Source organism: Tauraco erythrolophus, chromosome 1, assembly GCF_009769465.1.
Source record: "Tauraco erythrolophus isolate bTauEry1 chromosome 1, bTauEry1.pri, whole genome shotgun sequence".
In the NCBI taxonomy this organism is placed as follows: domain Eukaryota; kingdom Metazoa; phylum Chordata; class Aves; order Musophagiformes; family Musophagidae; genus Tauraco; species Tauraco erythrolophus.
The window spans coordinates 52,862,607-52,876,849 of NC_141465.1; the positions used below are offsets into that span (position 1 = coordinate 52,862,607).

Consider the following 14,243-nt stretch of genomic DNA (forward strand, 5'->3'; position numbering starts at 1 on the left):
CCCAACACTGTTCTCCCCCAGCTGTACTGGGATTGTGTGAAGAACCGCAGCCTGCGGGAAGGACTCACCCTGGAGCAGTTTGTGGGAGTCCGTTTCCCATGGGAGGGACCCCAGGCTGGAGCAGGGGAAGAGGGTGAGGAGTCCTCCCCGTGAGGAGGAAGGAGCAGCAGAGATAAGTGACAAACTGACCACAACTCCCATTGCCCATCCCCCTGTGCCACTGGGGTGAAAGAGGTAGAGAAATTGTGAGCGAAGTTGAGCCTGGGAGTGAAGGGAGGGATGGGGGAAAATGTTTTAAGAGTTAGTTTTTATTTTCTCATAAGCATAACCAAAAGGATACAACATCAACCTGTCTATCTGTTAAGTGAGAGTTTCAGAGAACTGTTATACTTTTGAAGGCTAAGAAAAACACTGAAGTAGAATTGAACGCACTTTAAGTGAGATTCATATATTTATTTTGTCCTTTTTGACAGGTACATCTCTTGTCATCTCATTAAAAGGGAAAAAATTCTAAAACAAGTGTTTTTTTCAATTGTTTTTACATCTCAGAGTGACTCACCAGACCAGGATATAGCAAAACTTGCTGGATGTAAACAGACGAAGCAGGAGAATAGCACTTCTTCCAGATATTTAAGCAACATTTTCAGCTTCCATCCTTCAGTGTCTTTCTTTTCTCTACCCTGCCTCCTTGTTACTAATGACCATCGTGACTCTCAATTGTGCAGTCTACATGTGTCTCCAAACATTTGCTTTAGCTGCTGACAAACAGTACTCAGGCTGGAGGAGCAGTAAAATGTCAGCACTGCTTGGAATAAGAAATTCTCAGGATGCTCTGCGTGCTGGCGGCCGGGTAGTGTTCCCTTCCAAATTCACTGCTAATTTTGACGGCAGCAGAAGTGGAGCCTTTCGTCCATCTCCTGCCAGTGATACAGGCGTCAGCGTAATCATGCCTACTTGGAAAGCACACACGAGCATTCCTGAGAGAGATGCCTCCCAGAAAAGATTTCTCCTAGATTTTGTCAGTAAACAAGCTCCATTTTGCCTTTGTTTCAGTAAACCCACAGGTGAACTGAGAGACCTGCTCAGAAATAATAATCACTTGTTATGTGCTTTGTTGAGCAACTGAGAATCACCCCTTTTGTTGATGTTTCTGTGTTGGAATGTAAATACTTGACAGGTTCATCTGTGGGGCCTTTGCAGAGCTGCTTTGTATGCTGGAGATTCTGAGAAAAGGCCTTCCTGGTAAACCTATAGCATATGCAGATCCAGCAGTAGATGTTTGATTTTACTTTAGTTTGGAATTATCAAAAATGTCTTCCATGTTGTCGTGGTTTTAGGCTAATCCAGCAACTAAAACTCACACAGTCTCTCCTTCTCCAGTAAAGTAGAGAGGAGAGGAAAAAAAAAAACAAAGGGACTGAGGGTTGAGACAAGAACAGAGGGAGCACCCACCAGCCATGGTCCTGGGCAAAACAGACAGGGCTTTCTCAAAGCAAAACAGTTTATTAATGATTACTTAGAAGGACAAAGGGAAACAAAACTGATTACTTGAGAGGACAGAAAGAAACAAAACCAGATCTTAAAACCGACACCTTCCCTCCCCCCCCCCACCTTTCCTTTTCCTCCCGGCCCTACCTCCTCCCCCCAGCAGCACAGGGGGCAGGGACTGGGGGAGTGCAGGTCAGTTCATTCCGTGCTGTTACTGCTGCTTCTTTCTTAAAGGAGAAGGAGTCCTTACACCCTTTTCCCCTGCTCCAATGGATCCCCTACCCACGAGGTAAAATCCACAAACTTCTCCAGCGTGAGTCCAGCCCACTGGAAACAGTCCTTCCCCACAGATTGCTCCGGTGTGGGCTTTACCACAGTCTGGGGTACTTAGGGAGCTGTAGCCACTCGCTCTGGCGTGGGTCGTCACGCAGACTCCAGATGCCTCTCTGCCGTGTCGTGCACCCCAACACGACCATCCTCAGGCTCAGGCATCTTCTCCCCACGGGCTGCGAGTGGGTCCCTGCTCCACCGAGGCCGTCCTGGTTGCAGGGGGGCCGCCTGCTATCTCACCATCAGCCGCAGGGGAAACTCGGCTCCGGCACACCTCCTCCCGCTCCATCCTCACTGACCTGCTGTCGATGCAGCTGTTTCTCTCAGATCTCAGTCCTCTCCAGGTGAACTCAGCCCAGTGGGCACCCCGGGAGTGGGGTGCCCCTGAGTTCCCCAGCTGGCTCCACCGCCGCCATTCTCCGTGGGCGGCGCCGGCCCGACGCAGGCAGCTGCCCGGCCGGGAGCCAGGGAGTGGGGGCAGTGCCCTCCTCCCTTCTCTGCTCGATCCTGGGCGAAGCACCTTTTCCGGTTCCTTTGTCCTGACTTAAATAGGGCAATTCGCAGAGGCGCCCTATTGGTTCAATCCCGAGGGGGATGGGAGTCTGATCTGGTGGCCAGAACTAAGCCTAACCCGGTTCCAAAACCGGGGAGGTCTCAGGGAGCAAAACCCCTCTCCTGCCACCAGAACCACCGCCCCCCCCTCCACATCAAACCATGACACATGTTTACTTCCTAGCCATGCTCAGTAAATTTAGAGGTATTTCTTAATGTTTGCATTTGTTCTTCAGTTATTCAGTCTATCTTGATGTCAATGTGCATTGACACAGCCTAAGGAGAGAGCCGAATAGATGAAGCTTCTTTTTTGTTATAGTTTATCAGAAATGTGTTTTTTTTCCAAGCCTTTCCAGCACCCCACCATACTTTTTAAAAAACTTCAAAAATGTTCTCATGCTCTCTAGGCATACAAGTGTGGGGGTTTTTTTAAGTAACACTGTCTCGTATTTTGTATTAAAGTCAACTAAAGGGTTGAAGAACCTCTTATTTTTTAAAAAAAAACCCAAAGACCTACCCACATAAAAAGACTAAGTGCTTGGGATGATCTTCTATCACTCCTTGAAGGTCAGTGGTCTCCCATTAGCTGGAGAAGGAAGTTTCAGCCACACAGCTGATGCTGTGAGAACATTATGTAGAGTCTTCTAGAGTCAATGCAGGGTTTTGACAAACCTTCAGATGGAGGGAGTTTTGCCATTCCTGTTATGGATGTTGCCATTTTTCTTATTTTCTTGCTTCCATGATTCTCTCTATGGATCCAAAGTAATTAATTTCAGTTAGCAAAGCATAGTTACCCAGTCTGGCTAGCTGGGCAGGCTGACTTAAAGACCCCTCCCCATTTAAATGTCTCTTTAAAAGCATATTATTTTCTGACCTGTCTCCCACTCTGTTCCTGTCATTTAAATAGAGGTAGTACCAGCACCTCGGTATATCTTGGTCACAGGGTTTTAGCAGCTCAAAACTAACACTTAAGCTGTACTTAAGAAGAAAAAACCCAGAGTGCTAAGGAGATTACCCGAAGTTGCTGTATTGTATGCAGTTCACTTTATTGATGTTGAAAGCCTCATCAGGGTCAGGAGTATAGACCTCACTGGTTCTTAATAGACTGATATGGTTTGTGGAATGGAAACCACAATTTTCACCAGCTGAAACTTCAGAGAAGTCTTCAAAACTATGCTTGGATGAGGTGGCATGACGCCAAGTAAGCTAACCGTATGGGTCAACATCCTGGATATCATCATTTGATTAGCAAAGAAAAGGATTTCTGGTCACTGAAACGCTTATTTGATCTGGCTAGGAGTTTTTCTGTGATGTGCTGCTTTTTATTACAAAATGCTGATTTGCCATCACAGAAAAATTTCTTAGGAACATACCAGTTTCGATCAAAGTTTTGTTAAGAAACTCTCCTCAGCTGCAATATGAACTTTCTGGTAAAAGAAATACTGCACTTCTCCAAAATAGCAAATTGTCTCCTGTGCCACTAAACACTAAAAAACAGAATGGATCAAAAGTCAAGTCCTTATATGCTGCTGTTTAGGCTAATGATATGAGTCTGCGTTTCCACACTGATTGTCAAGTCCGCCAGACTGTTTCACATTTTTACATGATACTTTCTGCAAAATTTCTTCTGAGCTGCCCGCTCTGGTGACTGAATAAGTGATCAAATTTTTGTTGGTTTTACAGAGAGTAACTAACTTAGCTTTGGCACTCATTTAGTGTATGTACAATAGACCAGAGTTTGAGCCCCTGCTCTGAGGAACATTTCTTCATACAAATTGAACACCTCCAACAGTAGGGATCCTCAGTCTACAGCAGGAAATAGGTGGTTGGAAGTTTTAGCTTGATTGTGAGACCAGAGCCTCAAACCTAGACATCTTACATCTGAGTCAGTGCTCTTTCTGCCCCATCAATGGGTTGCTAAATACTTTGCATGACCACAAGTCTTCTTTCTCGTTAATGAATGAGAAATGTCAAAAGGGCTAGCATTTACTCTAATGGACATGATGTTACCCGTCCAACAAGGAAATCGTTGGGATTGAATATTTCTGAAGAGCGATGGGCAAAATGTGCTCCACCCCCGGCACACACGCACACACGTTTTGGTGGGAACTGGTGGCTGTAGCCAATCTGCAGAGGGTGCAAACAATTCTCTTAATTTCAACAAATGAGCAAAAAGTTACTGCTTTTGCCAATTCTTTAATGTAATTACCACTGCTAGCCAGCATCACTTCCATCTGTATTTAGTCTGAAAGTCAGCCAGTTGGTTTTCATCCAGTTCCTCATCTCTGCCAGACATTGAGAAATCAGGGAAGTGGTTCATGTCCTCTGAGAAGGAGGCCTACAGCAAAGCAGCCTGGAATAGATGCTCAGTGTCCTTTCACTGCTCCACAGGCACAGTGAACAAGAGCAGTTAAAAACCCAGCATCCCACACCTGAGAGTTTGCACCTAGGAGCTACACCTATCTCAAAATACTGGCCTTTACATAACAAAGTGGGGTGGGGCAGAAGGAGGAGGACAGCACTTTGGTGAAATTCCTTTAATGAAGCAGTGCTGAGATCTTATCTCCTGCAGATCTTGTCCCAGTTGATCCTGATGCTGTAGGATCAATGGCATCAGCATTCCGTTGGACATCACTGGGCTACGTACTGCTGTCCCATCCCAGTTTGAAGCACGAGTGGCTGTGAGCCAGAACTAGAGAAATATTTCATGTTCGGGATTTCATTTGGCTCAGTGGCTTTTCTCAGGACATGTTGTGGAAGGACGGATAAATAGAGATGCTGGAGATATACTGAAGTACCTGGTTAGACAGACAGAAGGAGAGACGTGTTGCATATATGTATTTCAAGTCTGTGGTCTTGAATGTTCATTGAGAAGATAATTCAGAACAGTAGACAATTTTAATCCTGATACTCTCATCGTTTTATAGGTACACTGCTGGGTTTGGGAGGGACTCCTGGAGCTGGCAGTCCCCACATTGCTTGATACTCATGTGATGGTGTTTGTTCTCGTCCTAAACTAAATGCAACGGTTTTAGATGTCATTCTACTCACAGGTCACCTCTAGACTTGCTTGATATGTGAGACTCTGCTTCCTGATTTAGTTTTGTCTGGCCACCAAAGTTAGTTCATGTGTTAACAATTCATACTTCCAAAGAGCAATAATGTTTCTCACCAAATCAGAACAATGGGCCCTTGTCTCTGTAGTATGATAGGCTAGTAGTGTCCTCATTGAAGTTTCATAAAATATAGTCCTTTTTTTGAATGCCTTACTTTAATTTTAATGATAATGCAAGCATAGATAAAACTTGAAAGTGTCATCAAAGATGTAGTCAGACTTTTAATCCCAGGAGGAACTTTGGCCTTTAGTCATTTAGACTAAATAGAGGCTGAATATATAAGGATTTTTGTTTGGGTTGGGTTTTGATTAGTTTGATTTTGATGTTGGAGGTTTTTTTCCTTTTTTCATACTTAAAAAATAAATAAATTGCTTTGTGTCTCTAGTGCTTTATTTATTCCTGATACAGGCATGTCTGAAGCTGGAACCTTGTAGAAGTTGTACCCATTTTCACCTGAGGTGATTAGAGTCAGTAGCTATTTTTTCGTTCCTTTTGAACACAAAAGACTTCTGGTTTGTAGTCTGACCTAATGGGTGTGATTCTACTAATCTTAGATAGGTCTAGATTTGAAACTTAATGATGAGAATTTCAATGTTAGTAGTTGTTGACTGATTCACTGTGGAGCGTTTTCCTGGTATGTAAAACATTTTAGCATTTTACTTTGAGACCTGAAGTATATGCTGGTTTTGTACCTGACAGTTATATTGATGTGGGATGGGATTATGTTCTTTTCATTAATTGAAGGAAACCTGTATTCTCTTGTATTTCTGTATGTCCTTATATATTTTTGTATTGTTACAAAGGACCTTTATACTAATATACTACTATTTAAACTGGTTTAGTCTAACCAGTATGTTAGAGCAGTATAGTTCTTATATATATTTAAAATCATATCCTTGAAGGCTCAGTCTGAATAGTGGATGCTCCCTCTACGCGTAGGTGCGTACCCTCCTGACCTATAATGAGATCCATGCATGTGCCTGTACCCCTCGACTCTGATGCCCTTCAGCATTTGTGAGAGAGAAACCTGGTGAAGGCGTCTGAAATATGAGAGAGCTGTGGCACCGGTCCAGCCAGGCTTCCCAGTCTCAGGATTGGGTTACCGGAGCCTCTGATGGCCCTCTGCACCGTGTAGATGTAGCCAAAGGTGTCTGACTCTAGTTGCTTTCAATGGAGGTTGAGATCTTAATTAGATCTGCCCCCAGTTGATATTCCAAGATTCTGTGTGGTATATCTTGCACGATCCAACTGGAGACAGGATTCAGATACCAAGGGCTACAATTACCTGGCATGTCTCCACTGTTATTTTATTGTTTGAATGTTGTTGTTATTACATAGTCCAGTACCTCATTGGAATTATTGCGTATTTAAAAGGACTTCAGATTGTTTTTCTTTTTAACAGCTTAATACTTAATTCTTTTTGTACTAGATAAATATCAAATGTTCAGTAAATATTAATTTTATTGTTGTCATTGCAGAATTTATTCCCCAGGCTTTTGGAATGCCCTTGTCCCAAGTGATTGCTAATGACCGGGCCTACAAGCTCAAGCAGGACTCTCAGAGAGAAGAGCAAAAAGATGTTTCAGATTTTGTGGCCTTTCTTTTGCCATTTGGAACTAAAAGGCAGAACAAAGAACTTTCAAGCAGTAACTCATCTCTTAGCTCAACATCCGAAACACCGAATGAGTCCACTTCTCCTAACACACCCGAGCCAGCGCCACGAGCAAGGAGGCGTGTAAGTAGACCCATCACAATGTGGTGCATGCCTGTCGGTCTGGAGGGTCTAGCCAGAGCAGGAAAAAACCCTGTTGTGTCTGTGGACTGTGGAATGATTCTTCTGTCATGTTAGAACAGTGATTTTTTTTTCAGGTGGAAGCCAGCCTGGTCAATACCAGAAAATTCTAACTGTAGTAGAAATCTTCTTTCTCTGGTGATGGCGGGAAAAGATCATATGAATTGTGCAAGTCTCTTAGAAATCTCAAAGTGGCAGAGAGATGATTTACAAGTCTTCCTGTTCACTCCCTTTATCTACCTCCTTCTATCTAGATCTTTTAGATTTAACAAATTCCATCCATCTTCAACCTCATTTTTTCAGCTGGGGAAGACTAAACCTTTGTGATTGATATTCATATGTATGCTTATGTTAATCTAGCTCCACAAACTTGGAAATAAATGTAACTATTAATCTCTACCCTAATGTTAATAAAAATCCACATGGTCTAATTCTGATTATGTCCTTTGTGATAAGAAGTTGTCAGAGTAGATTTGTACCAGGCTCTTCAAAGGACTTTTCTGCGTACAGGCTATGAAGATGCCTTTGGCAGCATAATATAGTGCAGTGTTTTGGTTCGAATGTTAATGCTGCGTGTAAAATGGGTACCTGGTAGACCATTTGTTTGCAGAGTTCTGTTCCTTGTAAGTAAATTTTGTGCTCTGAACTTTCCAGTACTGCAGCTATTAACAGGACTAGATTTTTGTTGTTGTTGTTGTTACCATGGGATAGAGGTTCTAAAATTACTGCTTTTCAATTTCATTTGCAATGAAAGGAGAAAAGACACATAATAAAATACTTTCAATAAAAACCCCTGTTAAGTAATCGGAGAAAGAATTTGGGGTACAAGAACAGGCCCTGGAAAATAAAATATTTTCTTAGGATCCTCACCTTCTTTCATCCCTAGGATGAAACCTGCTTCAGAGAAATGCTATGTAGGGCTCTTGAAGCCGCGGTGTTAAGAGAAGTAGAACTGGACTAAATTGCAAATTAAGGAAGATTGAAGAGCCTCGTGACCTGCCTTCTTTCCCTAGAGCTGGCAGCTGAAGTTTGAAGTGTCTACATTCTGTCTGCAGACAGCTGAGGACATGATATTTGAAAATGTTTACATTCTTATATACGCATAATGCACATCTACTGGCCTGTCCAGACAATATGAACAGGCAGTTGTGTTCACACAAAAGTGCAAAGTACACTTGAATCGAAGTGTGAAGGGAAACCCATCAACTTGTTTCAGAATTTGTCATAGGCAGTGACAAAAAATAGCAATTCACTGTATACACCCATTGGCTTCAGAACCTGTTTTTAAATGAGGGAAAGATAATTCATGTGTCCAGACACAGATCATCTGCTGTTCTTTTCACAAAGTGTGGTAAGATCTCTGAAATGCATTTGACCAGCCAGCAGGCAGAAGTAACCTGGATCCTTTGTTACGTCCAAGGGATAGAGTTCCATCAGGACCAAATTCCTAGAAGCCTGTGGGAGTTTTGCTTGTTTGGTTTGGTTTCTTGTTAATACCAGGATTGCAGCTTTTAGGGTGTTGAATTTGAGCCTTTAGTCCATAGACATGAGGATGCAGTAGCACATGGTTCACCTACAGAGAAGCAAGAGTAGACTAAGGTGAGCAGTGTGACGTGGAGGGAGCTGGCATTTTCTCTTGGGAATAAACCTCAGTCATTCAGTAACGTACTTCATGAATCGTCCATTATCTAACATTAGTATCAACTCATATCCCAAATCTTGTCTGCCTTTGGCTTTTGTACTTCTGCTTATCAGGGTACTTACTTCACTCCCTGAGTTTTTTTACGGGACAGTAAGGAACCTTGTGCTTATCTTTTATCTCTTGGGCAGTGTTGCACTGTTTATTTTCAACTGTATCAAGGTGAATGCTTGGAAAAAAAAATTGATTAATTAATATATGCAGTTGATACAACCAGTTTCTCACAAAAATGCTGCGCAGGCACCTGGAGTGCAGCCCTCAAACTTAAATTGGAGGAATTATTTATCACTGTTCCTTTTACTTCTTTGTAACTGTGTCATTCATGTTTGTGAATTCCAGTGAGTCTTTAAACACTCAGCTGAGGCTTTCGGTAAGGGATATAGAATCATAGAATCATAAAATGGTTAGGGTTGGAAGGGACCTCAAAGATCATCTAGTTCCAGCCCCCCTGCCATGGACAGGGACACTCTCCATTACACCAGGTTGCCTAACACCTCATCCAACCTGGCCTTGAACACTTCCAGGGATGGGGCATCTACAACTTCTCTGGGCAACCTGTTCCAGTGACTCACCACCCTCACAGTGAAAAATAAATCTGACCTCTTTCAGTTTAAATCCATTGCCCCTTGTCCTATCACTACACGCCCTTGTAAAAAGTCCCTCTCCAGCTTTCCTGTAGGCCCCCTTCAGGTACTGGAAGGCTGCAATAAGATCACCCGGGAGCCTTCTCTTCTCCAGGCTGAACAGCCCCAACACTTTCAGCCTCTCTTCAGAGGAGAGGTGCTCCAGCCCTCTGATCATCTTCATGGCCCTCCTCTGGACTCGCTCCAGCAGCTCTGTGTCCTTCTTGTGTTGGGGACTCCAGAGCTGAACGCAATATTCCAGATGGGGTCTCATGAGAGCAGAGCAGAGGGGCAGAATCACCTCCCTCGACCTGCTGGCCACGCTTCTTTGGATGCAGCCCAGAATACGGTTGGCTTTCTGGGCTGCCAATGCACATTGCTGGCTCATGTTGAGCTTCTCATCCACCAGCACTCCCAAATCCTTTTCCTCAAGGCTGCTCTCAATCCATTCTCTGCCCAGCCTGTACTTGTGCTTTGGATTGCCCCGACCCACGTGCAGGACCTTGCACCTGGCCTTGTTGAACTTCATGAGGTTCTCACAGGCCCATCTCTCCAGCCTGTCAAGGTCCCTCTGGATGGCATCCCTTCCCTCCAGCGTGTCCACAATATCACACAACTTGGTGTCATCTGCAGACTTGCTGAGGGTGCACTCGATCCCACTGTCAATGTCGCTGACAAAGATGTTAAATAGCACTGGCCCCAGTACTGACTCCTGAGGAACACCAGTCTTTACTGGCCTCTGCTTGGACGTGGAACCGTTGACCACAACTCTTTGAGTGCGACCATCCAGCCAATTCCTTATCCACTAAGTGGTCCATCCATCAAAACCATGTCTCTCCAGTTTAGAGACAAGGATGTCGTGTGGGACAGTATCAAATGCTGTGATAATGCTGGCTGCAGAGCTCATTGTATGAGCGCTGTGGTTTCTCTCTCCTCAAGAGCTAGATAGAAATCACTGTTGCTGCATTTTCTCTGTAGGATTTTTGTCCAGCAGTTGGAAGTTGAGACCCTGATCATCCAGCAAGGCACTTTCTAAGTGCTTATTATAGAGAATATTCTGACTCTCTGTTAATATATTATTTATATATGTATCATGCAGCCAAAATTTACTCATATATCAGGAGCTCAGTCATATTGCTTTATCATGTATCGGGAGCTCAGTCATATTGCTTTATTACTCAAATAGCATAATGTATGGAGTGAAGATGGATCTGCCATGGCTAGTACTTGATCCTGTGCATACTGTGTAATATTGCTCATCTTTTCAAAAGAGAAAAGCCTTCTATAACCCTTAAAAAGTAATGAAAAGCTTCATCTAACCTTCATTCCACACCTGTCCCATTGTTTTCTTTTTCCATCTCCTCTTTAATCTTCACTTTCTCTCATGTTTCTGTGTGCATAGTTTAAGACTAGCCCAGTTTATTTAGATTGTAAGCATGTCATGGCAGAGCAGAGACTGGTATCTGTTATGTGCAAATATAATGCCTAGTAGATAGAACTTGACTTTTCTTTGGTTGCTGGGCATTGCAGTCCAGGTAGCTTTGTGTCTGTGTTAATAGTCCTGGAATAGTGGGCAGCAACGTGCATGATCTCCTGCATCGTTCCTTAGCAATCATATAGGTCTGTCTAAGCCCGAACTTCTAGGTCTGACTGAGTTTGAGCAGGATCCATGAGGTATGTTCGTAGAGGTTCCTGTGCACTTCGAAATTTAAAATCAGAGCTGGCCTGGACTTGGTATTGCCAAGCAGTGCTATACTTCAGCCACTGAACTCAAGGTCACTCTTCCTAAAGCCAGCTCAGTGTACCGGTTAATCCACAACTTTGACAAAATGCCCAAGGGTAGTGACAAACTGACTGTATTTACATCTATTTTAGGGATCGGAATCCTACCTAAGTGACTCTGTGATAATAATGATTCATGACATGAGGATGCTTTACAGAAAGGAAAGGACCAGTAAAGGCAGGGTATAAAGGAGGGCACCTGTCGTACAGGAATTGCCTGGGAGCTGCAGCAGTGAGGATGGTGTTAGGATTTTCAGTGTCAGTCAATTAATTTTGATATCTGAAACACCAAACTCTTAAAAACAAAATTAAAGAAGTGTTCAGTTTGGAGTTTTGCACACATGGATCATAGCCAGAGAGTCTTGTTTGGTTTTTTTTGTTGTTGTTGTTACCTTTTGGCAGGAAATGGTGAAGAGAATTAAGCAAATGGTTTTCTGAGCCTTTTAATATTTTAAAAAAAATATTTAAAAACTTCACTGTGTTTTATTTATAAGTCCTTCATGAGTTATAAGAAATACAGCTATACATGATAAGTTAGATGCTTTTTTTTTTGGATGTTAGGAGCTAATTTTTTAAAAAATTAAGTTAAAATCTCTGTGTGCTTTATGTGAGTTCATTATGACCCATGAGCCAGCAATCTTTATGAAGTTCAGTTGTCTAGGCTGATGGAAGAATATGCTTCTAAAGCTTGAAATTCCCTAGCGCTTTTACAGTTGTCATTTAATTAAATGTAGAGATCTCACCAGCAGTCTATGAAATAGCTGTCAGCAGAACAGTGTGCTTTTAAGAAATGAGAGTTGTCAGCAAAGTTTTGAACAGGAATTTGTGTTTTCTTCGTTTTTTCTTAGGATGACATGCTGGATCCCTGTACAGTACATTTTATGTTTCTTTCTTTGTTTTAGAAAGAAAGAAAATAATTTACAACAGATATTTTTAAAAATGTTTTTGCCTGGTAAATTTAATAGAACTTGAAGGAAATGGTTGTTTTGAAGTGAGAGTAATCTTGTGGTTTGAAAAAAATAGTCTTAATTTTCAAGTGTGAACATTGGAACATGCCATAAACCTCCTCTGTTTGTGCTGCTTTATCCTTTATGACTGCTTGAACTTCTGTGCCTTGATGTAATCCAAATATAGTTTTCAAAGCTTTCATTGATATTTTAATGATTTTAAAATATTATAGTACATGAAGTAGAATTATGTAAAAAATACTACCCCTCTACTTCTTTGGGGCGTCTTTGCTCTGTGATAACATTGGATTATTTCAATCTCTGAAGTTGTATGTGTGTTATTAGTTAATTCTGTGTGATATATGGCTGTAAATTTATTTGCATCATTTTCCATGATACAATTGCCCAAGCTGCAGAAGAAGTAGGGAATCAGGTTTAAAAACATGTATATATCTGCATGCAGATAAATACTGTACTGCTGATGTGCACACACAGACCATGATTCATCCTTGTCCTGCACTATGTGAAGGCTCACAAAAAAAAGAAAGAGGTGTGCCAAGTCAGAGGAAAGCATTTAGTTTTTTCAATATCTAATTTGTGTTCCTTGTAGTATGATAATAATAGCATTGGTACGATTGTGATTTTCCCATCTATTACGCTGGTATTATAACTTCATTAATTTACAAAAAAATGTGTAGCAAATTGTATTTTTATATTTGTTTAAAATGCAGGTAGGCAAAAGCCTTTGTAAGATAAGGTCCTATGGTGTTTAGATTTGTCCAGCCATACTGATTGTTCACACGTGTGTTTTACAGGGCGCGATGTCTGTGGACTCTATTACAGATCTTGATGACAATCAGTCACGATTGTTAGAGGCTCTCCAGCTCTCTCTGCCAGCAGAAGCCCAGAGCAAGAAAGAAAAGGCAAGAGATAAGAAACTAAGCCTGAACCCTATTTACAGGCAGGTTCCTCGGCTTGTAGATAGTTGCTGCCAGCACTTGGAAAAGCATGGTAAGATTATTTTGTTCTCTCAGGAGTGGCAGATGTATTTTTGCTGTAATACAAATAAATGTATATTTTGAGAAGCAAGCATGTACTTCAAATTGCAAGGACATCTTTGAAAGTCAGACATTTACCCTCCTATTTAGCCTCTCCCTAAAGATACTGTCTCGCACGTAGTTACTTAGATGATATCTATTAAGGATCTATGCTACGAGCTTACAAACTGGCCCATACAGCACAGAGGAAGAGACATACGTTTCTTGGAGGTCATTGGGACCTCCAAGACCTCCATTCTTGGAGGTCTCTCAACTGGAGTGCTCAGCTCTGCATGAACAGCTCTTCACACCCACCAAAGGTTTACCTATACCTTGATACTGAAAATCTGAAACATGCCAGTCAGCCTGGAGTCATTCTTTGCAATCAGTGGATCTTAAGGTGTAAGAGCTAAGTTAACTGTTTATACTACAGTCCAAGACTTAACCAGAAACAGCATTTGAAGATAGAGGCTCAGAGGAAGAAGAATTGAATTATGTTAAACTCCAAGAAGCTTTTTCCTGTTCACTACAAGGCTTGCAGGCTGCCTACTCAGTTTGTGCCTGGCTTGAGTCCTCCTGACCAGCCTCAGGCTCAGGCCTGCTCTCTCAGAAGGGAATTACAAACTCCTGCCATTATTCTTTTCATGTCTTCACGATCATCCAGACACAAACCTCCCACCAGCTTTATCTAATGCAGAAACAATAGTTAATCGAGGTATCTGTTCAACATCTCTCCCAATGTATCTTAGTCTTGTAAAGGTTTTTAATGAGAATTGAAATAACTTGGCCACAGCAAGACGGAGTTATCACATGGCCAGATAATAAAGAAACCATTGAGCAATGGTGAATGCCACACCAAATGATGCATTTGATGCCT

General features: G+C 42.2%; 1 protein-coding gene across 1 annotated transcript in view; it reads left to right on the top strand.

The window, feature by feature from the left end:
- ARHGAP6 (Rho GTPase activating protein 6) overlaps positions 1 to 14,243 on the top strand; it is a 351,238-nt gene that overhangs the window by 311,115 nt on the left and 25,880 nt on the right. The window contains exons 4-5 of the mRNA XM_086609412.1: positions 6,965 to 7,221; positions 13,145 to 13,340. Coding sequence (XP_086465538.1) covers positions 6,965 to 7,221; positions 13,145 to 13,340 — 453 coding nt within the window. The remainder of the gene's footprint in view (positions 1 to 6,964; positions 7,222 to 13,144; positions 13,341 to 14,243) is intronic.